The sequence below is a fragment of the Falco biarmicus genome, chromosome 3 (assembly GCF_023638135.1).
Source record: "Falco biarmicus isolate bFalBia1 chromosome 3, bFalBia1.pri, whole genome shotgun sequence".
NCBI classification, from domain to species: domain Eukaryota; kingdom Metazoa; phylum Chordata; class Aves; order Falconiformes; family Falconidae; genus Falco; species Falco biarmicus.
Genome location: NC_079290.1, coordinates 116583754 through 116610032, shown reverse-complemented (window position 1 = coordinate 116610032; position 26279 = coordinate 116583754). Strand labels below are relative to the sequence as shown.

At 54.6% G+C, this 26279-nt stretch overlaps 1 protein-coding gene across 1 annotated transcript in view; it reads left to right on the top strand.

Annotated features, from left to right (window-relative positions):
* The window catches only part of MACF1 (microtubule actin crosslinking factor 1), a 111980-nt gene that overhangs the window by 18258 nt on the left and 67443 nt on the right, over nt 1–26279 (top strand). The window contains 30 exon segments of the mRNA XM_056332466.1: nt 89–365; nt 779–808; nt 810–908; nt 1175–1252; nt 1387–1548; nt 2145–2249; nt 2834–2929; nt 3321–3446; nt 5674–5826; nt 6277–6431; nt 6857–6983; nt 7387–7570; nt 8158–8327; nt 8581–8759; nt 8956–9094; nt 9579–9772; nt 9933–10095; nt 10385–10468; nt 10577–10684; nt 11326–11424; nt 11594–11746; nt 11864–11952; nt 12388–12523; nt 15663–20930; nt 21432–21581; nt 22589–22804; nt 22900–23049; nt 23842–24075; nt 25516–25665; nt 25756–25989. Of these exon segments, the coding sequence (XP_056188441.1) occupies nt 89–365; nt 779–808; nt 810–908; nt 1175–1252; nt 1387–1548; nt 2145–2249; nt 2834–2929; nt 3321–3446; nt 5674–5826; nt 6277–6431; nt 6857–6983; nt 7387–7570; nt 8158–8327; nt 8581–8759; nt 8956–9094; nt 9579–9772; nt 9933–10095; nt 10385–10468; nt 10577–10684; nt 11326–11424; nt 11594–11746; nt 11864–11952; nt 12388–12523; nt 15663–20930; nt 21432–21581; nt 22589–22804; nt 22900–23049; nt 23842–24075; nt 25516–25665; nt 25756–25989 (9508 nt within the window).

Here is a 26279-nt window from a genome sequence, read left to right as displayed (position 1 = left end):
CACGGGGCTCCTCTGCTCTGTTGTGGGGAAGGAAGGGGTGAGCGTGTGTGCATACGTCTTCTGACCCCTGCCTTGCTCGCTCCTCCAGGATCATGCGGCTGCAAGACGAGCTGGTGACGCTGAGGCTGGAATGCACTAACCTGTACAGGAAAGGCCACTTCTCCACCCTGGAGCTGGTGCCCAGTTCCACGCTGAGCACGACACACTTGAAGGGCGAATCCCTGACGAAAGGGCTACACACCTCCTCTGCCTCCTGGTTCCGGAAGCCCATGACCAGGACAGAGCTGGTGGCCATCTCTTCTTCTGAAGATGAAGGCAGCCTGCGCTTCGTGTACGAGCTGCTGGCCTGGGTGGAGGAGATGCAGGTGAGTGCTGGCTCTTGGGGCTGAATGACCTGCCGCCGCTCACGCTCCTGCCTTTATCTGTGAATAATTACTTTGATGGCTCAAAGTTTCTGGAGGGCATCGATGATTGTGTCTTGAGTTGGGTTTTGCCTCTTGTGATGCTGCTCATCAGTGGGTATCGGAAGATCCTTTCAAAGCTGGAATCCAGTCTGTACTGATGCAACCAGTCCTTTGGTCTTACATGGGTGGGAAGGTTGTGTGGGCTGTGCCAGAAATCATTCCGTGTTGGAGCGCTGGCTTAGGACCTTCTACCAGCACCGGCATGGTGTTTGCTCCCTCTTGAGTGACCTAGGAGGTTTTCTTGCCCTCGTGTCCTTTTGAGACACGCTCCTGCAGATGAGGAGCACTGACTTGAACCTCTTGGCCTGTTCCAGATGAGACTGGAGCGGGCAGAGTGGGGGGACCGACCTGCTGAGCGTGGAAACCCAGCTGGAGACCCAGCGGCACGTCCATGCCAGCGTGGAGGACCTGGGCTCCAGCGTGAAGGAGGCCAGGATGTACGAGGTATGGTGGCACGGGCTGGGTGGCATGGTGCGTGTGGGAAGCTGCGGGCACCAGGATCAGCTCTTGTGGGTAGAGGTGCTTGGAACAGAGGTATTTCTTCAGGACAGAGCTTCTGAATTTACACCGGGGTGGTGCAAGAGGCTGCTGCTCTGAGCCATCCTCTCCACGTCCTCTCACTCACGCAGAGCTGGGGAAAAAGATTTGGAGATGGGGTTTCAAGTGATGCTGTCCTGTGTTGGATAACAGGAGTGTTTTTCATCCGTCAGGGTAAAATGTCTCAGAATTTCCGTGCTAGCTACACGGAGACGCTTGGCAAGCTGGAGACGCAGTACTGCAAGCTGATGGTGAGTGGGCTCCTCAGCCTGGGGAGTGCCGGGTCCATCCCTGCTCCTGGGCATCCCTGCTCTGAGGCTGAGAGGGGGAAAGAAACCAGTCGCTTTCAGAGCAGGAAAGAGGAATTGCGCTGTGTTCTGTTCAGGAAACCTCGAGCTTTCGGCTGAGACACCTCCAGAGCTTGCACGGGTTTGTGTCTCGGGCCACTGCTGAGCTGATTTGGCTGAATGAGAAGGAGGAGGAGGAACTGGCCTATGACTGGAGTGACAACAACCCTAACATTGCAGCCAAGAAAAACTACTTCTCGGTGAGCGACCCCGGGACAGGGCTGGTGGGATGGGTGCTCCCTTGGTTGCGCTTCTGCTGCTTTTGATCTTCTGTGGGACCTTCAGCTCCCAACAGACCTGAAGTCCTCAGTGACTTGGGAGGGAGCTTGTGGCTCATCAGTGCAGCTGATGAAAGAGCTTTCCCTAGAGCAGAAAGTACCAAAGAGTGTTTGTTCAATTGAGTTGCAATCAAAAAGGCATCAAAAGAGGTCTTTGTGGCACTGTTTGGAACTAAAGGCAGGGGGGAAGAAAAGTCTGAGCCAAAGAGGAGAATTGATTTCTCCTTAAAGTGGTATAAAAAAATTGCTGTCTTTCCTCAATTGCACTGTCTGGAACCGAAGAAGTCCCCGGGCAGGTTTCCAGTACTCTGGTGACATCTGCCCTGGGTGTTGGGTGCACCGGAGGCATCCCGATGGGCATCAGCTGCAATGCTCCCGTAAGCCGTGCTGGTTTCCCTGAGACCCACTGGTATTGGCAGCAGCACTTCCACGCTGCATCTTGTGGTAGCTGGACACACGGTCGGAGCAAGTCTGCTCCCGTAGCCGAGATTTGGACTTTGCTTGTGTCCTTCCTGCAGGAGCTGACGACAGAGCTGGAAGAGAAGCAGGACATCTTCCGCTCCCTCCAAGACACAGCCGAGCTGCTGTCCCTGGAAAACCACCCGGCCAAGCAAACCGTAGAGGTGAGCAGGCACATGGAGGAGCCAGGAGGAGCTCCAGGAATCAGCTGGCAGCAAATTTTCTCACTTGGGATTGGGAAACCTGCTGTCCCACCCCACGGTGCCCTTATGGGCAGCCAGGGCTGATAAATTACGGTGGCAGAGGAACGTCAGTGCAGTGATAGAGCTGTTTTATTCTGCGGAGCCCAATGAGAAGCTGGAGACCATTCCCAGTAATCCCCACCAAACTGCTCTGCACAGATACTCTCGTACAGGGCATGCACCTTCCCTGCAGTGAGGTGATGCAGGGAACGGCCGTGGCTCTCTTGGAGTTATCCAGGCTTCCAGGGAAACCGTGGTGGCGCATGTTTCTCCACGGTGTTTCTGGGCTGGGAGAAAGCAAACCTGTGCCTGTCGCAGCCCCTGGCATCGCCGGGCCAGGGTCTGCTGCCTCTTGTACCTGTGCCCAAACCCACCTGGCCAGTGCCAGATCTCGCCTGCTCATGTACATCACGTTCATCCCACCGGCTGCAGCTGTGTCCTTCCTGGGACCCTCCCGGCTGGTGGATGCTCGTTCCTCATGGCTGTTTGGTGTGTGTGTTCCTCAGGCCTACAGCGCTGCCGTGCAGACCCAGTGGCAGTGGATTAAGCAGCTCTGCCTGTGCGTGGAGCAGCACGTGAAGGAAAACGCTGCCTATTTTCAGGTACCTGGCAGGGGCAGCCCAAATTTCCCCTGGTCACCATCTGCTGCATCCCGCTGCGTGAGCTTTGTAGGCTGCTGCTCCCTTTGGGGGAGAGGGGAGGAGGGATTTGTGGTGTGCGTGGGGGCTGCTTTCTCCTGAATCATCTTTCTCCTTAGCTGCTCTCTGGGGAATGTCTCACTGGGAAAAGAGGGCTCAACTTCCATGTAGTTCTGCCCATGCCTGTGGGATGCTGGCTGCCTTTGCAGCCCCAAGGCCAGAACAGCGTTGGGAGCTGCTGGCTGAGCTGTTGGGGTGGTCCCTCGGCTGGGTGCTCCCTCGGCTGGGTGCTCCCTCGCCTGCGGAGCGCTCGGTGCACTTGTGCAGGTTTCTGTGACCCTCTTTGCCTTTGCAGTTCTTCAGTGATGCCCGGGAGTCGGAGACCTACCTGCGCAACCTGCAGGACTCCATCAAAAGGAAGTATTCTTGCGACCATAACACGAGCCTGACGCGGCTGGAGGACCTGCTGCAGGACTCCATGGTAGGTTCTCTGACATCCCCACCACCCTGGGGGGGCGATGGGTGGCCTTCTCGCTCTGGTCCAGCAGTATTGCTTGGGGCACCTCTTGCTTCCCAGGGAAAATTTGGCTCATTTTATTCCTGCAGCCACCCATTTCCACGTAATGTGGTTTGTTTCCCCATCTCGGTCAATGTTCTGCTTTTCGTTGGAGCTGCTGCATGTCTTTGTACGTGATCGTGGGGTGCAGGCTGTGTGCATCCCCACCTGCACCGCTGCGTGGGTGTAACGCTGCCAATGGTAGCCGCATCTCAGTCGTCACGCTAGCTGATGGGTCACTTTTATTTAGAGGCACCGTCCCGGCTCTCTCTGTATCCTCGGGGTGAGGAGCAGGCGGTGTGTGCTGTCTGTGCAAGCTCGTAGCTCGATGTGTGAGCTGGTTCCTCCCCATCGGTGCCCATCCTGGTCTCCGCTGATGGAGGCGTTGCGCAGAGCCCGCAGGATGCTCCTGTTTCTGCTTTGGAGCTGGCGCTTGCTAGGAGCGCGATGGGATGCGGAGAAACGCCTGCTCTTTATCCAGAGCAAATCCCATGTTAATCCATCGGGCTGTGCCGGTGGGGGGAGAGCCAGGGCAGCCAGGGTGTGCGGGGTCGGGGGCTGGGGGGCTCTGGACACATGGCCTGGCTTAGCCGGCGCGACAGAGAGCAGACAACAGGCAATGGGATCAGCCCTGGCATCTTCTGGTCTGAATGGGCCTGAAAAAATTCCAACCTCTAAACAAAACCCAAGCAGCAAAGCATCAGGTGCTGTTTGAAACCAGGGGCAGGGGAGGATTTGGGTTGCGGGTTAACCCCTGAGCCGCTGGTGGCAAGGCCAGGAGGTGACATCTGAGCGCGTGGAGGCAGGTGGTTGCTTTGGCTTTGCCTCATAGGGCACCCCACCGGTGTCCACCGTGTCCCCAGTGAAGCTGGAGTGCTGTTACTGGGTGTTCGTGAGGGGTGCATGAGCTGGGCTAGGGCTCACGGTCTTCTCTCCTGGAGGCCTGGGGGCTCCCATCCTCTCTGTCATGGTCTTGGGGTTGTCCTGGTCTGTCCTCCAGCGCTACCAGGACGCGGAGCAGCCAGCCTGGCTCCTGGGGTCTGTCTTGGTGAGCCCTGCAACACCAGGAGCCTGGTGGGCACCGTCTGGGGTGGGAGAGGCTCGGCCGGGCAGCTGGAGAGTGGCCACCATCTCAGGACTGGGGCAGCTGCCCTGAGCTCAGCTATATTACTCTTTCTTACCTAATAAGTTAAAGTTGTATTTCTTCCAATCATGCTCCCTGGGACAGGCACAGGTAGTTTATTTAATCATTTATTCTGTTCTTTTTTTTTTTTTTTTTTTACCATTCAATTATCCTCCACTGTTGTCAGCACACTAACCAACCCCGAGAGTGCCAAGCATGAGGGAGGACATTTTTCTGGGGTCCTTTTGACATTTTTGCAGCCAGAACGGGCTGAGCTGCTACTAATCACACGAGCTGCCAGTGTCGTGATCTGCACATGTCTCCATCGGTGCCGGAGCCTGTTCCAGGGGAGCTTTGCCACCGGTCCCCTGGGTTGTCCTGTCACCCAACCTAGCAGGAACTTTGTGGGAATCAATTACGCAGCATCTTCCTCCAACCGGCAAATTTCTCCCCAAACCCAGAGACCTGTGCGATCACTCCACCTCTAGCCCCTTCTCCTGAGATGTTTTATCCACATAATTCATCGTATCTCCATTCCAGCCATTGGTTTAAACATGCCTTCATCCTTCGCTTTAGAAGAGGGAGCATGCTTCTGTGGTCTCTCCTCCAGACAGCTAAACATCTCCAGCTTCGGGCTGGAGCTTGTCCTGCTCTTGGCCCTTTACACCTCCTGGGACTTTTAATTTTGGTGTATGCTCTGTTCTCTTTTTTTCCCCTTTTGAAAGAAAATGTTTTCTTGTCCTAGTAGCAGAAGAGCCAGAGGCGTGCATGCGGCTTTGCCGGGCAGTGGGAGGAGCAGTGGAGAGGTCCCACCCTGACCTGAAGTCCAATCTCCCTTCCATCCCACCTCCTGACCCCTCTTCCCATCCCCTTAGGGCAGCAGGATGCTCCTGATGTGTTTGTTCAGCCCTTGAGATCCCAGCGTAGCTCTGGCAGGCCAGCACTGGGGTGGGGGGGTGCTGAGATGCCTGGGAGACACCTCCTGTCCCCTGCCTCCAGCAACCCGTCCTTCATCCTTCTTTCTGCCAGGACGAGAAGGAGCAGCTCATTCAGTCGAAGAGCTCCGTTGCCAGCCTGGTGGGACGGTCCAAAACCATCGTTCAGCTCCGGCCCAGGAACCCGGAGCACCTTGTGAAGAGCACGATCCCCATCAAGGCTGTTTGTGACTATCGGCAGATCGAGGTGAGGGCTGCAAGGGTGGCGGTGGGGCTTTGAAAGGGAGCACCCACGAGGGTCTGGGGTGAGCTCCACGGTGTCTGTCAATGGAAAGCAGGAACGGAGTGGGAAGGCAGAAGGAGGGAAATAGCACGGCTGGTTTCCCTGGAGCAAATCTCCATGTCTCAGGTTTATTCTGGGCAGGAGCTGAAGCCCCTTTCCCCAGGGAGGATGGGCTTCATCAGCCTCAGCCAAATAAGCACGTGGGTGGTAGCCAACTCCATTCCACTTCCTTGTCCCTTCCTCTCCAGACGTGAGCGTGCTGCACTGCTTGGCATTATCCCAGGCTTTTCCTTGATTAAAATATATATATTTATGGAAGCTGGCTGTCCCCCAGGAGGGAAGCTGGCAGCAGGGGCAGCTGTGTGTAGCCCTGCTGCTGGTTTCTGATGGGTGGTGGTGATGGTGCCGCTGCAGATCACCATCTGCAGGAACGATGAGTGCGTGCTGGAGGACAATTCCCAGAGGACCAAGTGGAAGGTGATCAGCCCCACGGGGAACGAGGCCATGGTGCCGTCTGTCTGCTTCCTGATCCCCCCGCCCAACAAGGAGGCCATCGAGATGGCCAACAGGTGACCTGCTGTGCGGGGGAGTCCCGGGGGTGCAATGGCAGGGAGATGGGGAGGGGGTTGGTGGCATGGGATGGGACAGATCTGGGGTGGGAATGGGAGAGGAGCTGGGGTGGAGGAGCAGGAGTGGGTGGCACGGCTGATTTGGGGTGAGGGAAGGGATCCCGCGTGGTTGTACAGCTGCAGACTCCGTTGCAGTAGCTGCTACAGTAGCTTGCAAAAGAGAAAATGATGATTTGGGAGGGAGGGAGGGAGGGATCCCTCCAGGGATCTCGGGCACTGAACAGCAGGATCATCCCTTGCTGCAGGCTGCCAGGCTGGGATCGCTGGCTTAATGGGCTGGCAGCGACGGCTGGCGGATTAACAGGGTCAGGGCTGAGCGTGCTGGGGAGATCCAGGGCTGACGGATCTGCTCCTTCCCCTTGCAGGGTAGAACAGTTGTACCAGAAAGTGATGGCTCTCTGGCACCAGCTCCACATGAACACAAAGAGCCTCATCTCCTGGAACTACCTGCGGAAGGACATAGCCGTGGTGCAAAGCTTCAGCATGGAGAAGGTACGGTAGGAACTTCTCTGCCTGGCTCCGGGGCTGCAGCGCTCCCTGTCCGGGCTGCGGTGTGTGGCTCGGGAGAAAGGGAAATGCAAGGCTGGGGGCGTCAAGGGTCTTCTCAGGTGGGAGAACCTGAGCGTGGGAGTGGTGTGTGAAATGATTGCAGCTTTTCCCGATCAAGAGCATCAGCAGTTTGCTGCTGAGCTGTGCGAAGAGCTTCTGGGCTTAGCAATTCGTTAGGGGGTGAGATAGGCTGGAGGGAGGCAGGGGGGTGGTAGGAGAACCTTCTCTTCTCCTCTGAAAAGAAAATCCTTGGCGAACAAAGGTGATGAAGCTGGGGAGGATGGCTTCAGGGGATGTGTAGGAAGTCCTTCCCTGTGGTTAGATGTGCTGCTTTTCCACTTGGCAGCTCCGCTCCTTAGCGCAAGGGGAGTGCCAGCAAGCCTTGAAGAGCCTCCAGGCGCACTACGAGGACTTCCTGCAGGACAGCCGGGACTCGGAGCTCTTCTCGGTGTCGGAGCGGCTGCGCCTGGAGGAGGAGGTGGAATCTTCCAAGGAACACATCCGCCAGCTGCTGGAGTCCATGGAGAACGGTGAGCTTCAAAGGGCTGATGGATTAACCAGGAGCTGTGGGGACTCATCAACAAAGGATTTATGGGATGGCTTCGTTATTTTTTTTTTTTTTTCTTTTCCTGAGCTAGCTAGTTGATGGTGTGAGCAGCTGCTGTCCTTATTTCTCCATCCATTCAAGTGTCCGGCCTTTGTCCAGTGATGTTCCTGCAGAGGGGGCTTGGCTTTGCAGCTTCAGCTCAGCTGCCGAGTCCTAATATTGTTGGAGATGGGTTTAGTCAAATTAGGATGCATTCTGACCAAAGAGTTCTTCCTGCATTTAATCTTTAAGAAAATATACGTGGCGGTGACACGTGTGACACGGCAGCACCGTGAATCCCGCTAAGACCAAGGACTCTGGCTTCATCACACCAGGTGCCCTGTGGCTGGACTCATTCTCAGCTACTTTTGGATGAGATGATTTGATTAACTTGTTTTCCATCTGAGCAGAGACCCCAGCGCCTTGGTGTCAGCCCAACGCCGTGCTCCAGGGCTCCTGGCAGGTCCCGTTTGGGGCAGATACTGGCTGAGGCTGTTCGAGCTGCTATTTTGGTTTGTCTGTGTCTTGCAGAAGACAAGGATGAGACCATTGCCAGGACATATCTCTCCGAGCTCAAGAATATCCGTCTGCGCCTGGAGGAGTGTGAGCAGAGGCTAGTGAGCCGAATCCAGTCCCCAAGCAGCGCCCGAGCAGATGGTGACACTATCCAGGAAAACACCCTCCGCATTGCAGAGCAGGAGGTCGGTCCTGCTGCTGTGAGATGTGGAGAGGTGGGAGGTGGTGGCTGCTGGTCTTTAGCATGTGCCAAAACCAGCTTTAGCTTCTCTGGGGTGAACGTGTGGGTGGTGGGTGCGTGGCTGTGCGGGGTTTGAGGGGATCTTGCTGCCCAGAAAGTAGCAGGAAACCTCTCCAGGTGGGCTCCCCGCTTCATTTCACGCCATCTCCTTTGCCTGCCTGGGCTCTCCTTTCACGTTCTCTCCCTTCCTCCTGTAGCGCATGCAGGAGGACCTGCAGCGGCTGCAATCGGACCTGCGGTTTGTTTCTGAGAGATGCTACAGCTTCCTCGACAAGGCGCCCGCGGGGTCCAGCACGCCCCACCTGCGTGCTGAGCTCGACTTGGTGGTGAACAAGATGGACCAGCTGCATGGGCTGTCTTCCGTCTACCTGGACAAGTGAGTCAGGGCATGCCTCTGTTCCCAAATACCTTTTTGAATCTGCCCAGTTCTGCTAAAGACCTTTGTTTTAACACGCTTTGTGCTGGACCGTAGCTGAGCTCCATCCCTGGGCGGCGTATGGTGCAAACAGCCTCACGATAATAGAGAATCTCTGCAGATCTTGTCATCGCGCTGCCTCTGTTTGATTTGCCAGGTTGAAGACGGTTGATGTTATTATTCGTAACACCCAAGGAGCAGAATCTTTGGTCAAAGGGTATGAGGTGAAGCTGAGCCAAGAGGAGGCAGTCCCCGCCGACCTGGCAGCTATTCAGTCTCACAGAGCGGCGCTGCAGGTTGGTGCTTTTCTCTTCCCAAGGTGGGCAGGCAGAAAGCGGCCAACGTTTTGGCGTTTGTCAGGCAGGGTCCTTCCCTTTCTCTGCTGCGTTTGTACCGTGTGCCATCTTTCTTGCCTCGATGTAGCTGCTGGGAGGATTGTGCTGTTCACCTTTGACAAAGCAATAAGGGATGACATAAGGGAGCTGCTGTGCCTTGTGCTCCCGCTCGTAGGGCGCACGCTGACACGTGTGAGCATCTCGGCAGCTACATGTCCTCTTGCTGTAGGGCAGGGGCTGAACCCATCTGGCTTGCTCCAAGCTGAGAACACGGTCCCCTCCATTTGCACCTCCTAGAATCAGCCAGTTCCTTGCTGGTTAAGGGGAGGGGGAAGAGAAACGCCTTCTCGGGCTCGCCGGCTCCGGGTGGGAGAGCATCTCTGGCTTAACATGCCTTTTGCTTTCCCTGATGCTGAGCTGGTGCTGTCTCTTGGTGGTTCTGCAGCAATGGCTTGGGGAAGTGAAGGACAAGAGCTCCGTCTTCTCCACGTTGGAGGAGGAGATGGCAAAGGCGAAAGCGGTGGGAGAGCAGCTGTACCGGCTGAGACAGGAGCGCAGCATCGACCTCGAGCGCTATCAGGAGAAGGGAAGCCAGCTGTGGGATCGCTGGCAGCGAGTCTGCGCCCACATTGAGACCCGGTGAGAAACCTCCTGCCTCCTTTCACAGATGTATTTTCATTGGGTCGGGCTTGTTAGCAGCGATGTTTTTCCAGATGGGATTCCCACTGGTGGCTGGGATATCCCTATAGCCTAGGGTGGCGTTTTGCCCTCCTCTTATTTGTCTTCGTCCTTCTCTCAGCCACGCGGAGCTGGAGAGCATCCAGGAGGTGCTGAGTGATTACCGGCAGTGCCACAGTGCCCTAATCCAGTGGATTGAGGAGATCACGGTCCAGCAGGAGCTGATGAAGCCCGGGCAGGCAGAGGACAGCCGGGTGCTGTCGGAGCAGCTGAGCCAGCAAACGGTGAGGCAGGGACCTCGTGATGTCACGGTAGCGTGGCTGCTGCAGTGACTGTGTCGCTTCTTTTCTTTTGCTAAAATCTTTTCATCTGTGAGCTTGAGAATATGAAACACAGAGGGGAAGAGGCCACGCGCCTGAGCTGGGTGTCTGGCAAATGGGAAAACTCTACTCAGCTTGAGGTGGAGATGATGCCTTGCATAAAAAATTGAAGAGTGTAAAGAACGGGGGCCAAAATTCAGCTCACCCATGACAGCTGTCCTGACAGCTGTTTTTGCTTTGAATTTTGTTGAAGGCTTTGGCTGCAGAAATCGAGAAAAATCAAGCCAAACTGGACCAGTGTCAGAAATTCTCCCAGCAATACTCGGCTGCTGTCAAGGTACGAGTCCCCTCCTGTGCCTGGATAGGGCTGACTGGGCAGGAACGGCTCCAGCACCGTTTGCATCTCTCCTGCTTCATGTCTCTCCATCCCTGGTTGTGTTTGCAGGACTACGAGTTGCAGCTCATGACGTACAGGGCATTCGTCGAGTCACAGCAGAAGTCCCCCATGAAACGCCGGCGCATGCTCTCGTCCTCGGATGCCATCACGCAGGAGGTAGGAGCACAGCCACCCGCCCAGCCTGGTCAGGGAGAAATCGCGCAGGGGGTTCTTCGACGCTGAGCAAACCGCCGAGCAGCCGCTGTGAAATGAGCTCCTTTCTGCTGAACTCTCTTGTATAAATAAAGTTTCCACCCTCGCTGTTTTTTCCAATAGCCAGAGAGGATGGCTTAGTGCTCTAAGCACCAGGTATGAAATACCTAGACTCCTGGGAACCCCTGGGTCAAATCCAGCGGGGTCGGCTCAGCCCTTCAGCCTTGCGAGGTAAATAACCAGAGCGCCATGCAGCGTTACTGTGTGTGGATCCTTGGGATGAGACCTTTAGGGACCCGAGGTCCTGTCTGCTCCGTGTGGATATTAAAGATCCCAGTAGCCCTCTTGTAAGAGTTGAGCATCCGCCCCAGTGTCCGTGACCGGAGTCTCCCCTTCACTCCAGTGTTGTGCAGCATGCCGTGTGTGGCCACAACCCTCCCCGTCAGACTTGCTGCATTGCATTGATGCCATACTGGGTCTGCGAGGTGCCTGGGGGGCTTCCCAAGCGAGAGGTGGTGCATCCGTGTCATGTACTGTGAAGTACGTCGCTCTGGATCCGCCGGTCGTGACTGATGCGTCCCGTTTCCCCTTCTCTCCCTTCGCAGTTCATGGATTTGCGGACTCGCTATACGGCTCTGGTGACTTTAACCACGCAGCACGTGAAGTACATCAGCGATGCTCTCCGGCGGCTGGAGGAGGAGGAGGTAAGGGTGTTGTAAAGAACCGAGCTGTATTAAAAACACGCAGGCTCATTTCCTAGCACCCCCAAGGATGCTGCTCCGTGTTGAGGTTGTATCTCGGGTGCTGCTCCCGAGAGCCTGGGAATCTGGGACCCCTGTGATGTGGTTATCTTCCTCCCTCCTCTGATTGCAGAAAGTAGTGGAGGAGGAGAAGCAGGAGCATGTGGACAAGGTGAAGGAGCTCCTGGGCTGGGCCCTGGGCTTGAAGCAGAGTGTGCAAGGCAGGACGGCTGCTGCTGGGAGCAGAGAGCTGGATGACATCGAGAAATCCATCTCGGAGCAGCAGGTAAACCAGGGGCAGCCATCAGCCAGCGCATTTAACTTCTGCCCTTTTGCCACAGCTGAATTAAGCTTCGTTTGTTCTTTTTTTTTTTTTTCCCTTTTTTTTTTTTTTTTTTGGCAGGCCCTGAATGAGGAGCTGGCTGCGAAGAAGGAGCAGGTCTCCGAGGCCATCAAAACTTCACAAATCTTCCTGGCAAAACACAGCCACAAGTGAGTGTGGCCCAGGGAGGGGGGGGACAGGCAGGGAGAGTGGTGGGAGGAGGTGAGATACCTTAGGGCTGGCATCCCTGGGATCCAGTGCCCAGCTCCCGTTAAGAGCAGTGCTATGCTGCACGTGACAGTTGTCGTCTTCCTTATCTGCATCGGTAGCTATGAAATATGCAGCCCCTTTGTGCTGTTGGGACAATATTAATCCCCTTTAGCAGTGACCCAGCCCTGTGTATTTGGGGGTTTGATCATTACAGTGCAAGCCAGCTGTGCCGGGCACGGTTGCCCTTGCTGGTTTAGATGACCTGGGCAAGGAGTGGGGCAGTGGGAGGAGAAGGCTCGTGGTGGGTTTGGTTTTTCCCTTCCCCAGAAGAGCATGGTAATTCTGGGGAGCTGGTTTGTGCAGTTTCCCTGAGAGATTTTCCCTTCCCCTTGCAGGCTTTCCCAGCCGGAGAAGGAACAGGTTTCGGCTCAGATCGGTGCTCTGAAGGAGACCTACCAGGCGCTCTGCAACGACTCCACGGAGCAGCTCCAGCAGCTCCAGAGCCAGCTGGCTCAGGAGACGGAGCACAAGGTACTGCTCCCGGCTCGGTCCCGTGGCTGCACAGACACAGGTCACTCCTCAGGGTGTGAAAAAGGTTTTGTTCAGTTGCGTGTCTCGTGGCCACCAGCCACTCGCAGCCTGTTGACTTCCTTACTTGCATGTGGTTGCCGTCCCTTCACTTCCATCCGTGCGTCACTCAGAGCATCCAGGCTGGGGGGGTCCCGGGGGGCCAAGCAGGAGCTGTTTACCTGCTGCCTGCCGGGCCACAGGGAGAGTTGTCCTTCGCATCTGTTGCAAATGTCTGTTTTCATCAGAGCTCTGCCCTGTGCGCAGGGGTTGGCTTGTTCACGCTTGGTGGGCAAGGATGTAGGTGGACCTCTGTCCTGGAAAGGGTCCCCTTGGCAAACCTGTGTTCTCTGAGGAACACCCCTCGGTGCTTTAAGCGCTGAGGGCTCCATCTCACAGCCTGCTGCCTGCAGGAGAAGGTGGAGTTCTGCGGGGCGGGGGGGGGGGGGGAGCGTTTGCCCCCTGTGGGCTTGTACATCTCGGGGGTCTGGCGAGGGGTTTGTCTCGGCTGCGGCTGAGTGAAGTTGCTGTCCCCAGTGGAAGGCGACTTCATGGTCCAGACCCTCAGCTGACCCAGGAGACCGTCACGACCCATAGCTGGAGTCATTCCCTGCTCACATCCACCAGTGCTCCCAGCAGCCCCCATCTGTGTTTTGCTGGGTAGGGAGGGCTGAAGGCGCATCCTTATTGCCTCTGTTACCGGCTGTCTTTGGTCATTCACAGATATACATGTACGTGTTCTATAAGTGTATATACATGTGTCGATGGATATATTTGTGTGTTTGCTTGCTGGCTCCCTGTACTCTGAAGCAACAGCCCGCTCGGATCTGGACACATGACGCAAGTTTTGGCTGTTGGGTCTGTGAGTGAAGCCCTGGTCGAGCCGCTTGGGGGAAGAGGGCAGTAGGGCTGCTGGGTTGGTATCTGCCTGTCCAGCTTTCACCTAAAGATAGAGCCTTCCTCTCCCAGCTGGGCTTTATAGCCCGGTTCGGGCGCCTGCAGCGCTTTCTGCTGCAAGCCCTCCAGCCCTCATGCTGGCAGCAGAAAGCTGGCGGTGAGCAAACCGACCCGTTCGTCGCTGCTGAGCCATCAGGGCTTTGATGCTTCTACTGCTGCTGCCAGGAGAGCAGCTGAGAGCAGCCTGCCTGCGGAAAGGATGCTTTTTTCCTTTTCCCTTTTCCTCCCTCCTGGGCAGGAAAGTGACTTTATAGCCAAAGCCTTCTCCAGGGCTTGCCAGGCTGTTTTCGTATAGCATGAGTGCGCTCTGGGGCTGGGGCTACGACAGTTTTCACTCACGAACTCAACCAAGCCCAGGAAACAAACCCGAGAGATGGCAGTGGGGTAGATCCCTGTCTGCGAGTCGATCCCTGTGGCTCTTGTGCGGTGCAGTTGCTTCACTGTAGAGGGAGCATGAGGAACTCTTTAACATTTGCTTGCTGGAAACATCCAACTGTCAGAGAGAAGTTATAAAAGACAAAAATGCAAAGCAGAACGCGCTAAATTGAGCATGATGTGTCCCTGTACAGTTTGTGTTTCATGTCAACTGTTTTTAAGATTAACTGACATCCTTGCTTACAAGTTTTAACTAACCCTCCGGGATTTAAACAAACAAAACACACAAAGTGAAAGAGGACGACCTGTGTGGGGGGTTCTTTTTGCAAACAAAACAGTCGCATGCTGGACGCTAACACCAAGCTTTACACTGTGTGTGATACGGCTGAACTGCTCCATAAGGCTCTGTCTTTAACTGCTCAAGGCACACCCTGCAACTCGGGTAAGTAAAAGCCTTTTACCCCCCCTTCCCTCCCATCTACTTTTTTTACCTTTCTCTCTCTCTTTTTTTTTTTTTTTTTTTTTTTTTTCCCTCCTCCCTCCTCTTCTTCTGTCTTTCCATGGCTTGTTCATCTCCAGACGTGCATGGCAGGGTCTGGTGATGATGGTGGAGAGCTTAGGTTTCTCCAGCAGGGTCACCCTGCCCGCACAGCAGGAGGCAGCGGGGGGATCTGTGGACCGGTGCGGTGCTGGCTGCGTCCTCTGCCGTGCCACAGCCGAGCTGTGCCGCCGGTGCTGGTAGACTCGCCGACCAACAAAAAAATTGGAGGGTGTTGGGGATGCAAAAGGAATTCATTCCTCAGTCCCGATTCCCTCCTCCCTATGCTCACAAAAATCTTTCAGTGTTTTGGCCAACCTTCTATCCAACCAGTGGGGCTGGGAGAAACCCAAACGTCCAAAGAGCCATCGTGCTTTATCATCTTAATTATCACTCTCCTTGTGGGGATACCAGCAAGGAGAGAAAAGCCCCTCCAGGAACACCAAAGCAGAGGGGCTGATCCCAGTCTGTCACTGTGTCCATGCTGGGACCTCCGACTTCTTCCCTTTCTCCCCTCGCCCTGTCTGCCGAGCGTGGCTGCTTCCAGGTGCCGGAGCTGGGCAGAGCGGGTGCGGGGGGTGCTGCCCTGCATGCGGCGCTGCTGCATGGCCCGTCTGTGTGGCTGGGGAGCTGCCCCATGGCACGGGGGGGCTCTGGTGGTCGCCAGCTGTCCTGGCACCTGAGATCTCCTTGGGAAGCGCGGGATTTAAAGCATGGCAGGAGGCAGCATGGAAGCTGCGCTGGGGGAGGTTCTTAGGTACCCTGAAGTGGACGGTTTAGGGGTTTTTCTCGTCTGTGAGTACACAGTGGGATTTGTGTGGTCTTAACTTTTTACAACTGGAGTTGGTGAATGGCTTTAGTGTGCTTCTTGGTCTCCTTCCCTCTGTTTCTCCGTGGAGAGTTAGGAGCACTTCTGGGTTTTGCCGCTTGCTGCTTTGCTGCGTTACTGGTGGTGGATGTTGGAAGCATCTCAGTGCTGCCCCGGGTGATGGACTAGATGAGCATTAAAACTTGCTGGCGATGTACAAGCTAGCAAATGCACCCATCTGCGTGCTGTGATGCCTTTGGAGTTGCACTTCAAACACTTTGGGACTCACTTTCTAGCCTGTTTAGGTTTTTAAACTTTTTTTTGGGGGGGTGTGTGGAAACTGAGGCCTCCCTGGAATTCATGCAATCTGAGTGCTGGAAAAGCTCGATTTTGATTTAATTCTTCTCCTTCTCTTTCTGTTCTAGGGCAACGAAGCAGTGGCAGGAGTGATCGATCTTGGCACGGTAGAAATATTCCCTGTCTTTGGTGCCATGCAGAGAGGTCTTATAGATCAGGACACGGGCCTCATCCTCTTGGAGGCCCAGGTTATCACATCTGACTTAGTTGTTCCAGAGACCAACGAGAAAGTCTCCTTGGAGAAAGGTCTGACAAGAAACATCATCGATCTCAGGACATTCCAGGTGCTGCAGGAATTGAGGGATGCTCTCCGACGGGTGGAAGAAGTCAGACGTGAAGGGAGGCAGCTCCTGCCTGTTGTTGCTGCGATAGAGGAGGGGAGGATCAGTGAGAGCATTGGACTGAAGATCCTTGAAGCTGAGCTCGTCACAGGGGGCTTTAAAGCCCATCAGGGCAGAGTCAGCATGGAGACAGCGGTGCAAGAAAGGCTCCTTACCCCCCAGCTTTATTCCAGACTTCTCTCTCACCTGGAGGGTAGCAAGGATTTGATTGACCCCAACACTGCTGAGAAAATCAGCCTGTCCGAGCTCGTGCACCGATGCATCGTCCACCAGGAGACGGGGCTGAGGCTGCTGCCAGTCAAGCAGCTGGCAGGTGGGATGGTGAGCTTGAAATCAGGCAGGAAAGTCAGCATCTTCCATGCGGTCCAAGAAGGTCTGCTAGACAGGCAGATCACGGTCAGGTTGCTGGAAGCCCACCTCTTAGCTGGTGGCATTGTTGACCCCAGGACAGGGCACAGGCTGACTGTGGATGAGGCCATGAGACATAATTTAATTGACCAGGATCTGGCCTGTGCACTTCTTGTCCGGCAGCTTCAGACTGGTGGCATCATCGATACCGTCACGGGAGAGAGACTGACAATTGATGAAGCTGTAAGGAAAGAGTTGGTCGCACCGAGGACTGCATTGGTGGTCCTGGAATCCCTGTGGTCCTTCATGGGACTCCTGTGGCCGGAGACAGGGGAGATCATCCCGGTTGCAGATGCTTTAGAGCAAGGAATCCTGTCTACAGAGCTGGTTTACAAGATTTTCAGCAAGAGGCAACTCATTAAGGCTGTGTTTATACCAGAAACCACTGAGGTGTTGTCCTGGAAGAAAGCAGTGGAACATGGCATCTTGGAGAGGGATGTGGCGAAGAAGCTGAAATCGACAGTGGTACCCGATGTCCTGGCCTGTGTGCAGGTTGCTGGCTCTCCGGGCAGAAGCTTCCAGAGCGCCTCTGGAAGGAGCCCCACAGGTCACAAAGAGCGGAGTGACCCTCTGCTAAGGAGTGACGACGAAAAGCTGATGTTCCACTTGATGACCCATAGCTACATCAACATCCACGATGGCCAGAAGCTGCTTTTAGTGGATGGAGAGTTGAACAATCTCACTAAAGCCCTCATCCAAGGCCAAGAAAATGGATCCTTGGCACGCATGACGGAAGGCAGGGAAGGCTTTGAGGAGGCAAAGGCAAATGCAGCTCCTGGAAGTGAGCCTTGCAATGGTTTGGCTTTGCAACAGCTTGAGTTTCCATTTGCTCCTCCAAAAGAACAAAGTGAGAAGCTCCTACCACCCGGAACTGCTTTGGAGAACGGGGAGGTGATGGGACCCGAAAGCCTCCTGTTGGAGGATGCAGAAGACGTCCTGCTTGTGGAGGAGCCAGAGCAGATTTACACCGAACAGGCCACCGTCAAGAGTGAAACTGATACTGAATTTGGAAGAGAACAAGTAACTTCTACAAGCAAGGACAAATGTCAGGTAAAATTATTGATGCCAGGACGTCCTGCTGACCTTGGCAGTGGATTTGGAGAAATGGAGGAAATGATGATTGAGGAGTCCAAGCCTACTGCAGTAGACGGAGTGGAAAGTATGGAAAAGCAGAAGGCGTCGGAAGGTGGGGCAGTTGTGAAAACTGAAATGACCGTATTGATGGATGTTTCAGAAAGTAGAGATAGGCTGGGAGTCGGGACGGAGAGCTCTCGGGGTGCGGAGGAGCCTCAGCGAGAGGCAGAAGATGTTAGAGAGGTTGATTTGCTAAAGGAGGCAACAGTTGAGAATGGCATGCTGAGAGGAGAGGAGATTGTGCCCCCTAAAACCGGAGAGGCAGAGCAAGGAGAGAGGCAAAGCGAAAACATGGGAAGTGTATTGGAAGGGGAAGAAGGAGAGGGGGAAGGAGTATTAAGCGGTGAGGGTGTTGATGAAATATCCCTGTCAGCCCCTGCAGAGCAGGAGGCAGAGGACACTTTGGAAACGCTCTTGGTGCAGCTGCGAAGTGGTGGCATAATCCACGAGCAGACAGGCAAGACTCTTCTTCTAAACGAAGCGGTAGCCTGTGGGGTGGTGCCCAGCCACACAGCGGTGAAACTCATGGAGAAAATGAAGATGTTCAGTGGCTTCTTTGACTCTCATACATGTGAGTCATTAACCACTGAGGATGTCATTGGAGAAGGTCTGATGGATGAGCAGCTTCTCCAGAAGGTACTTGCGTCTGACAGAGCGATAAGTGGTGTTCTTGACCCAGGCAATAACTTTGTCTACTCTATCAAGGATGCTGCTGCCGTCGGCCTTCTGGACAAGGAAACGGCAATGAGGATCTTGGAAGGGCAAGTGGTTACTGGAGGGATCGTTGACTTGAAACGTGGCAAAAAAATATCGGTCACTTTGGCTTCAAATCTGGGCCTCATAGAGCCAGCAAGTCAGAAAGAGCTGGTCAAGTTGGAGAAGGCTTCCAAAGGGAAAGGCACTGATGAGGTGACCAGACAAAAGCTCATTAGCTTACAGGCTGAGACCAGCGGGATCGTGGATCCTAAAACCAAACAGCCTTTAACTGTTGCACAGTCTGTTGAAAAAGGGCTCCTGAAAAAGGAAAAAGCTTTTGAGCTCTTGACCAAGCAGATCGCAGATGGAGGAATCATCCATCACGTGTCTGGAATGAGGCTCTCGGTGAACGACGCGATGAAACATGGTTTGATCAATCAAGATTTATGCAACGAACTCACAAAAGCTGAAAGCGTGTGCCTGCAGGACTGGGTTCATCCCGTGACAAAGGAGAAACTGCCCTTGCCCCAGGCGGTATCGTTAGGGCTCGTTAGTCTGGACTTCCAGAGAAAAGTGCAAGAAATCCAGGCTGGGAGCGGGAGCATTATTGATCCTGCTTCTGGTCAGCGAGTGGCACTCTGCTGGGCGGTAAAGGAGGGCTTGCTGCCCGAGCAGCTTATGGAGCAAGTCCTGTCATCCTCAGAAATGAGAGAAGGAATTGTAGATCCCGAGACCTGCCTGATCGTTCCCTACTCCGAGTTCGTAAAGAAATGTAAAATCGACGTTGAGTCCGGCCAGAGGTACCTGGAGGTCCATCCCTTCAGAGCCGTCAGGGACGAGGTGACGGGGAAGAAGCTCCCGTGCGCCCAGGCGGTGCGGCTGGGGAAGGTGGACCCCCTGCCCACCTTGCGGCTGCTGCAGGCTCAGGCAGACAGCGGGGGGGTGGTGGAGGGAACCGTCAGCAAGAGGCTCTCCCTGCGGGCCGCTGTGGAGCGGGGGCTGCTGGATGAGGGGATGGCCAAACTCATCGCCGCCAACCAGCTGAGGGCCGGGGGGATCGTGGATGCTAGCGGTGGGAAAAGACTGACTTTAAAAGAAGCTGTAGAAAAAGAACTGATCAGCCAAAAATTAGCTGCCAGTCTTCAGGATGTGCAAATATCCCAAGACAAAGATGGTTTCGAGGTCTGCAAAGTAGAAACCCCCCACCTTTTGCAGGAAAAAATAGAAAACATATCTCCAGAAGAGGAAGATGATATCCTCCTTACCAGTGCTGCCACTGACGGTGCTGAGCACGAAGCTGGATCTGATGCCATGAGCTACGACACGGCTGGAGGTGCAGCTGCTGCAGCTGAGAGATCCCCAGTGATGCCAGCAGGAGGAAAATCAAAACCTCCAGCAACTCCAGAGGATGATGGTGTAATGCATCATCCCCCAGCACAGGTTGAGCTGACTCCAGAACACCCCTCAGCATCAGGTACAGCATCTGTGCCCGCAGAGGCGGCGGTGGCAAGGGCTACGGAGAAGGGGGTTGCAGAAGGCAGCTCCCAGGTGAGAGCAGCTTGGGGGAAGGGATCGAGGATAGAAGACGTTGATCAAGGGATGGAGGAAGTAGAGGGATGGGGTTTGGACACGGAGGTGCTTCACAGTAAAATTATTGATGGCATCTTGGAGGATGGTGAGGGGAGGAGGAGGAGGAGGAGAGATTTTGTAGGTGCGGTGGGGGTTGTGGCAGGTGAAGAAGGTGCGGTGGTGGCTCCCGAGCAGGCAGAGCGAGCGGGCAGCCTGGGCTGGGGCACACCGGCAGCCCCGAGGGAATCTGTTACGGTGGGACGAGGGAGGGGACAGAGGGGTCCTCCAGAGCCTGGAGAACCCCCTGAGGCTGGCGTCCCTGCGAAGCCTGCAGGAGACGAGCTCGCAGGCAAAAGAGCCGTTGAACACACTGAAGGAGAAACCCCAGGACTGGGTGCAGAAGGTCCAGCTGATGGGGACAGAAGGAGTGAAACAGAGCTAAAACCTCCCCGAAAACAGAAAAGCAAGAAGAAGAAAGCAAAGCAGACTGGTGTCCTGGGAGACAGCACTCAGCCGGAGAAATGTGCAGAAAAACAGTCCCTTCCTTCCCTGACTTCCAAAGAAACTCCAGGGAAGGAGGAGGAGGAGGAGGAGGGTTTCATCTCAAGTCTGCCAGAACCAAAGCCCCAAACCACCCCCAGGATTCCTGCTGGCTTGGCAAGGGATGCAGCGAAGCACAGGGGGAGCAGCGGGGGTGAAAAAGGAAAGAAAACCATTTCTGAGAAAGGCAAAGAAAACCTCAGAGGGGGTCAGGTGTTCCCTGTCCCCCCGGGACAAGGGGAAGCTCGAGGGGTGCCGAAAGGTGGGATCCCAACCGGTCACGATTCTGTAGCATTGAGCCTGGAGGAGTGGGTGACCCGGGAAGACACCAAGGTGGAAACCACCAGTGATGTGCCCGGTGCGGCCCGTGCAGCAGACAAATTGCCTGATGAATTAATTATCAGGGAGGAACCCAGAGAAGTTCAGGAAGCCTCTGCGGTCCTTGAGCTTGGAGAAGAGAAACGGCAAGAGCAAACAGCGGAGATCAGCACAGGCCAAGGAGAAGCGCCTGTTCCCCCAAAATCCCAAGGAGAAGCGCCCCAGGAGAGGACCAGGCAGCTGGCTCCTGGCGATCGGGGCTTGCTCTTACCCGTGATAGTGGAGGGGGAGCTGCTGGAAACCTCGAGGGAATCTACGAGACCAGCCCAGGTAAACTGATGCTTTTTGCTATTTTGGTATTTTTGCATGAGCTAGTTTGTGTGTGTCTGATGTTAAACCTGTCCGGGGTCCTCAGCGCCAAGGACAGTCAGGACACGAGGAGTGGATGTTTGAACTTGATGTTGCAGCATCAGCTGCAATGGATTTGGCAAAGGAGCCGGTGATGTATGAGTGAAAACACTCAAGGCTTAGTTGTGGCTTCTTTTTGCTAGAGCATTACTTATAAATGACTAATAAGTAGGATTCTTTTTTTGGCGCTTTTACTGTAACACCAGAGATCTCTTGCCATTTATAAGCTGATGTTGGAAAAAGAGCCGTGTGTTTTATTTTTCCTGTAGTAAATCTTGTAGATAACGCTAGCGAGTGGAAAGTCCATGAAATGGAATGGTATTAACAGATTTCTTCTTTGGAAAAAAGAATAATGTATAATCCCTTGGGGCTTTTTTTTACTGTCTATATTTGAGGTTTTGTTTTACTGATTTGATTCTGTAGATCATGTTCAGCAAGAAGATGTGTCTGGAGCACGATGAGAAGCTGGTATCGTATCTCTCCATGCTGCGAGATATCGAGATGAGAATCAAACGGGTGCAGCCGGCGGAGCAGAATTTGGCCACCCTGCATGACCTGCTGCAGCAGGTGGAGGTGAGCGAGGCTGGGCCAGCCGGGGAGGTTATTAGTCTCAGGTTTAATAATCATTTATATCCAAAACGTGAAGCCCATCCCTCCCCACTCTGGCACTGCCCCTGGCTCACCTCCTGCTCCCTGACTGGACAATAACCTTGTTACCGAAATCTCGGAATGAAGAACTTATCGACACCAATGTGATGCAGATAAGCAGGCGCTGCTTTATTGACGGCCGGGTGCGTGAGCGAGTCCTCTCACGATCAACGCACACCAAGCTTCACAATCAGACACCTCATATAGAACTTATTCATGCATATTCATTAAGTATTCATGCATAATCATAGTGTTTCCCGAAAATCATTAACATACTCTCCTCCCATATCCGATTCTGCGCAGTAAAGGTTAGAAAGGTCCAGAAATGGGTCTGGGGTACCATTTGGGTAGGTGGTACATGAGTCGGTGGTTGCGATCTCCCCCTGCCAGAATTACCTTTTACTAAAGTTCACGGTTTCTTGGCAGGTAACTACAAGTTGTTCCAGTCGACCCTCCCCAGTTCCTGTTAATTCTATATTCTGACATTTCAATACACTTTCTATGTACAGAAGACTAGTCAAATACAAAGGAATCTGTAAAATCCCAAATTTGTTACCTAAGTTTTAAACAATGATTCTAGTCCATTCTTCTGGCCTTGGTACAGAGCTGTACAAAGGATTTCATAGCAGCTTTTGCTGTGCAACTACAAGTTTCATTAAAATATATTTCTTATTCCAAATGATTTTATAAAATCAAATAAAGTCAATTAATTCTAACTTATTAGCAGATCTGTAACAACCTGAGCTTGGCTGAAATGAATTTTGCAGCCTGGAGAAAGACAAGCGAGTGCTGGCAGGGGCTGGAGGGTGGATGGATCTTTCTAGCAGAGAGACACAATGTTCGGATTTGGGTCTCCAAAACCTTTCCTCGGTTTTGGCAGTGGGAGGATGAAGTCACTCTATCTTAGACATAACGATGCTGTCTTGCCTCAGGCCCTGGGCGCTGAGCTGCAGGAGCTGAGCTTTCCAGTGAATCAGGAGTTGGACGCTGTGAAGTGGATCGTGGCTAACCCCCCTGAAGAAGTCCCTGAGCAATTACTGAAGGCCTTGGAGAAGGATGCCAAGAACCTCCAGAAGTCTCTGAGCTCTGCGAGTGATGTCCTGGACTCCCAGCTGCAAAACCTTCGTGGAGCAGCAGAAACCGAAAAGGTAGAGCTGGCAACTGCCCCCCACCCCGAGCATCCCAACGCTACTTCCCTGCAGCTTTCTACTCCTTCTTTAACTGATGCATTTCTGTTTTGAAGGCTAAAATCCTGGCCCATCACGAGACTTTGCAGGGCAAACTCCAGGAGCTGCTGAGCTGGGTCTCTGGCACCGCAGAGTCGTTGGATGGCAGCGATTACCACCATGCGACGGATGCCAGCAGCTTGAGTCGCTGCCTGCAACACTACAAGGTAACCATGGCAATGCCCCTAATCCTTCTGGCTGATGAAGTTGCTATCCTTTGCGTGGAGGAGAAGCTTTTAATCCTGCTTCCCTCCTGGAGCCTACCAAGGCTTTGCCCTTACCCCTTGTGGCAGGAGGAGCAACGATATTGTATTGGCTCCGAAGTCATTTGTTCCCACAACGCGCGAGCGATCTGCTTTGGCTCTTTGGGGAACATGCTGGGATGCAGGTGTGTGGTGGGGGCTGAGCAACCAGGGGGGATTCCCGTCAGGCTGTTGAGGAGAGAGCTGCTTCCTCCGTGGGGGCTCTGAGAGCCCCCTCCATACCCGCCCTGGTCTCCACTGACTCTACTAGGAGCCCGGGCTCCCCTCCCCGTTTAGTCATCTTCTAATGATGGCTTTCAAGATTTGGTCAGTTGAGCATCTCCTGCTTGCTGGGACCACCTCGGTATTGAAATCAGGACATCAAAGACTTTGGGAGCCAGTGGTGACACATGGTGGCACTGTGGACTGGACGGGGCTACTGGCAGCTCTGGGTCTGGGTGGTCACCCCTACACGCAGGGTCCACGTAACCTCTTGGCGAGGTGCTGGAGGTGCAGAGGAGCGTTGGGAAATTGCTGCGGTGGGGTGCTGTCACCTCAATGCTGAGGGTGCTTTTGGGAGCGTTTGGGCTTTCTGGAATGTATTGTTCTGGTGACAAAGCACCTTGTTGGGGCTCACACTGCTGCCTGGTGTCCCATCTGAAGCTGGCAGTGGCTGCAGGGTCATTTTGCCTGACAGGTCTTTTCTCTCCCGTTCAGGAGCTGAGAGAGCCCCTCGCTGACACCAAGTCGCAGCTCGACGCCACTGCCTTCGACATCCAGTTCCTTATCTCAGAGCACGCCCAGGACTTAACCCCTCAGCAGAGCAGGCAGCTGCTGAGGCTGCTCAATGAGCTGCAGAAGGCTTTCCGGGACCTGTCGGAGCGCGTGACGGCTCGGCTGGAGGTCCTGCAGGTCTGTCTCCAGCAAGTGGAGCAGACGGATCAGGTGAAGGTTGTGAGACATCTGCTTCCTCGCTGCAGTTTGCTCGCTGAAGCGCTTCCCGGCCACAAGAGCGCACGCTGAGACACCTCGTATTTGGGATTTCGTGTGCATGCCACTCACGGTTTATGACTTCTCATTGCACATCATCAGCTTCTTCTAAAGTCTTTCTTCTTCCTACCACGTAACTCCTAGGTGGAAAGTTGCTTTCCTCCCAAAAGACGGAGCCCTGCCGAGGTCTGGGTAGCACAGCTGGGCACTCCTCTGCTAGACATCGAGTTGCTTTGGGCTAGGGTGGAAAAAAGGCTGGTTCTCCCTACCCCCCACCAGAAAATCCCTGTGCAAAGGGCCCAACGCAGGCACCTGGCAGTTTTAATGTCTTATTTCCACCGCACAAGTCAGGTTTTGCTGTCCCAGAGAAACAGCTGATGGGGTATCAAGGCAGCAGGCAGCTGCAAAAGCAAGCCCTCAGGTCTTGCTGCAGCACCCGTCACTGCATGGATCCTCCTAGTCAAGACAGGATTAATGTGGTTTTTATTAACGATTGCTCTCTGTAACCCTTGCCTGTCCTCTCTGGAGTGTGTGTGTATATTAACCAGTTTGCTTTGCTTTTTCAGATTGAGTGTGCGCCCATCCTAACCCAGGAAGAACTCGCTTTGCAGCTGAAGAGCTCTTAAGAAGGCTCTTTCAATTTGCTTCTGTTGTTTATCTTATGACTGGGAGAAACAAGCACAGTGTTTTACACCACTTTGTACATCACCTGGCTGAAATGCCCAGTGAAACTCAAAAACCTTGATCTCCCCTGGGAAAGGGGAACAGGAACGTTGCAGGGACTCTCAGGTCACATCATGCTCAATTGCTCAAACAGGCGCTTCTGTGTTTTGTGCTCTGGCAGCAGAACGAAGGACCTGGATCAGCTACAGAAACGTTTTCTCTCTCCCCGGCTCCCTCTCCAACCCCAGGAGCAAAAAACCAGCCTGCTTAGGTTGTGTGGGGCTCCACACTGGTGCTGCCTGGCCTCAGGTTGTTGTCACCTCCCATGAGCCGAGTTTCTGCCCCAGTTTTAATGTTTGTAAGGTTGAATGGGAAAGGCACAGGAGCTTCTGGTTGAGCTGCCCTGGGAGAGGAGTGTGTGACCTGGAGCGTAGCTCCACGTCGGGGCTCCATGGGCTTCTCAAAGAGCAGAATGAGAGAAACCTGCTCAAATGGTGACAAACGTGGAGCGGGCAGCGCCGGCTCGGCAGGGACTGGGCGCCTCAGCCCCGTTCCCGCAGCGTGTGAGCCGGAGAGGGAGCACGTGGAGAGCTGCAAAAGCCGTTTTCTGTGCTGCATCCTCATCTTCAGGAGATGCTCTAGCTGTAACCTCTCACCTTGCCTTTCAGCGATGTGCTGCGTGACCGCAGGTGCAGCACCGGTCCTAACTGTCCCCTCTCCTCTCCCCTCTGCCCACAGACGCTGCAGGAGCAGCAGGCAGCCCGGGCACAGAGCCTGGCCGAGCTGAGCCGCTGGCTGTGCCAGGCAGAGGACACCCTGGCAGAGCAGCAGAGAGCAGCCAGCGAAGGGGACCTGTCTGCCTTGCAGCAGAGGCAAAGCGATGTTAAGGTCAGTGCTTTAAAAAATGGGGATCAGAAGACGGAGAGGCTCGGCGCTGCCTCGGGAGTGCACGGGAGCCTTACAGCATCGTCTGCCTAGGAGCTGCAGAGGAGCATGCACACCCGAGCCGCCTCCTTTGCCAGTGTCCTGAAAAGCACAGAGGAGTTTTTGGAGGAGAACAAGGCGAAGATGGAGCCTGGGGAGCTGGCAGCGCTGCAAGAGAAGCTCCAGCGTGCCAAGGAGCAGTACCGGTCCCTGCAGGAGAGGACAGAGGTGGCCCAGAAGGAGCTGGAGAGCGCTGTCACTGCTGCAGTGCAGCAGGAGACCGAAAAGGTAACGTGCAAACAGCTGTAGCCCCCGGACTCCGCTTGAGGTGGACAGTGAGGTCCAGCTGGTGCAGTTGGATTCATTCGAGGTCCCGGCAGCCACCCAGGTGATGCAGCGTGAAGCAATTTGCTGTTCGGTCCCCGAGGGGAAGTGGCCCCAGGCATTTCCCTTGTGAAACGCCTCGAGAGTGGCAGCGGGGAGGAAAGGGAGGAGTGGAGGGCACCTTGCACGCTCTGCCTTTGGGCTGACCTGTAACAGCAGCATCAGGCACCGCCACGCACTGTGAGAGCGATGCT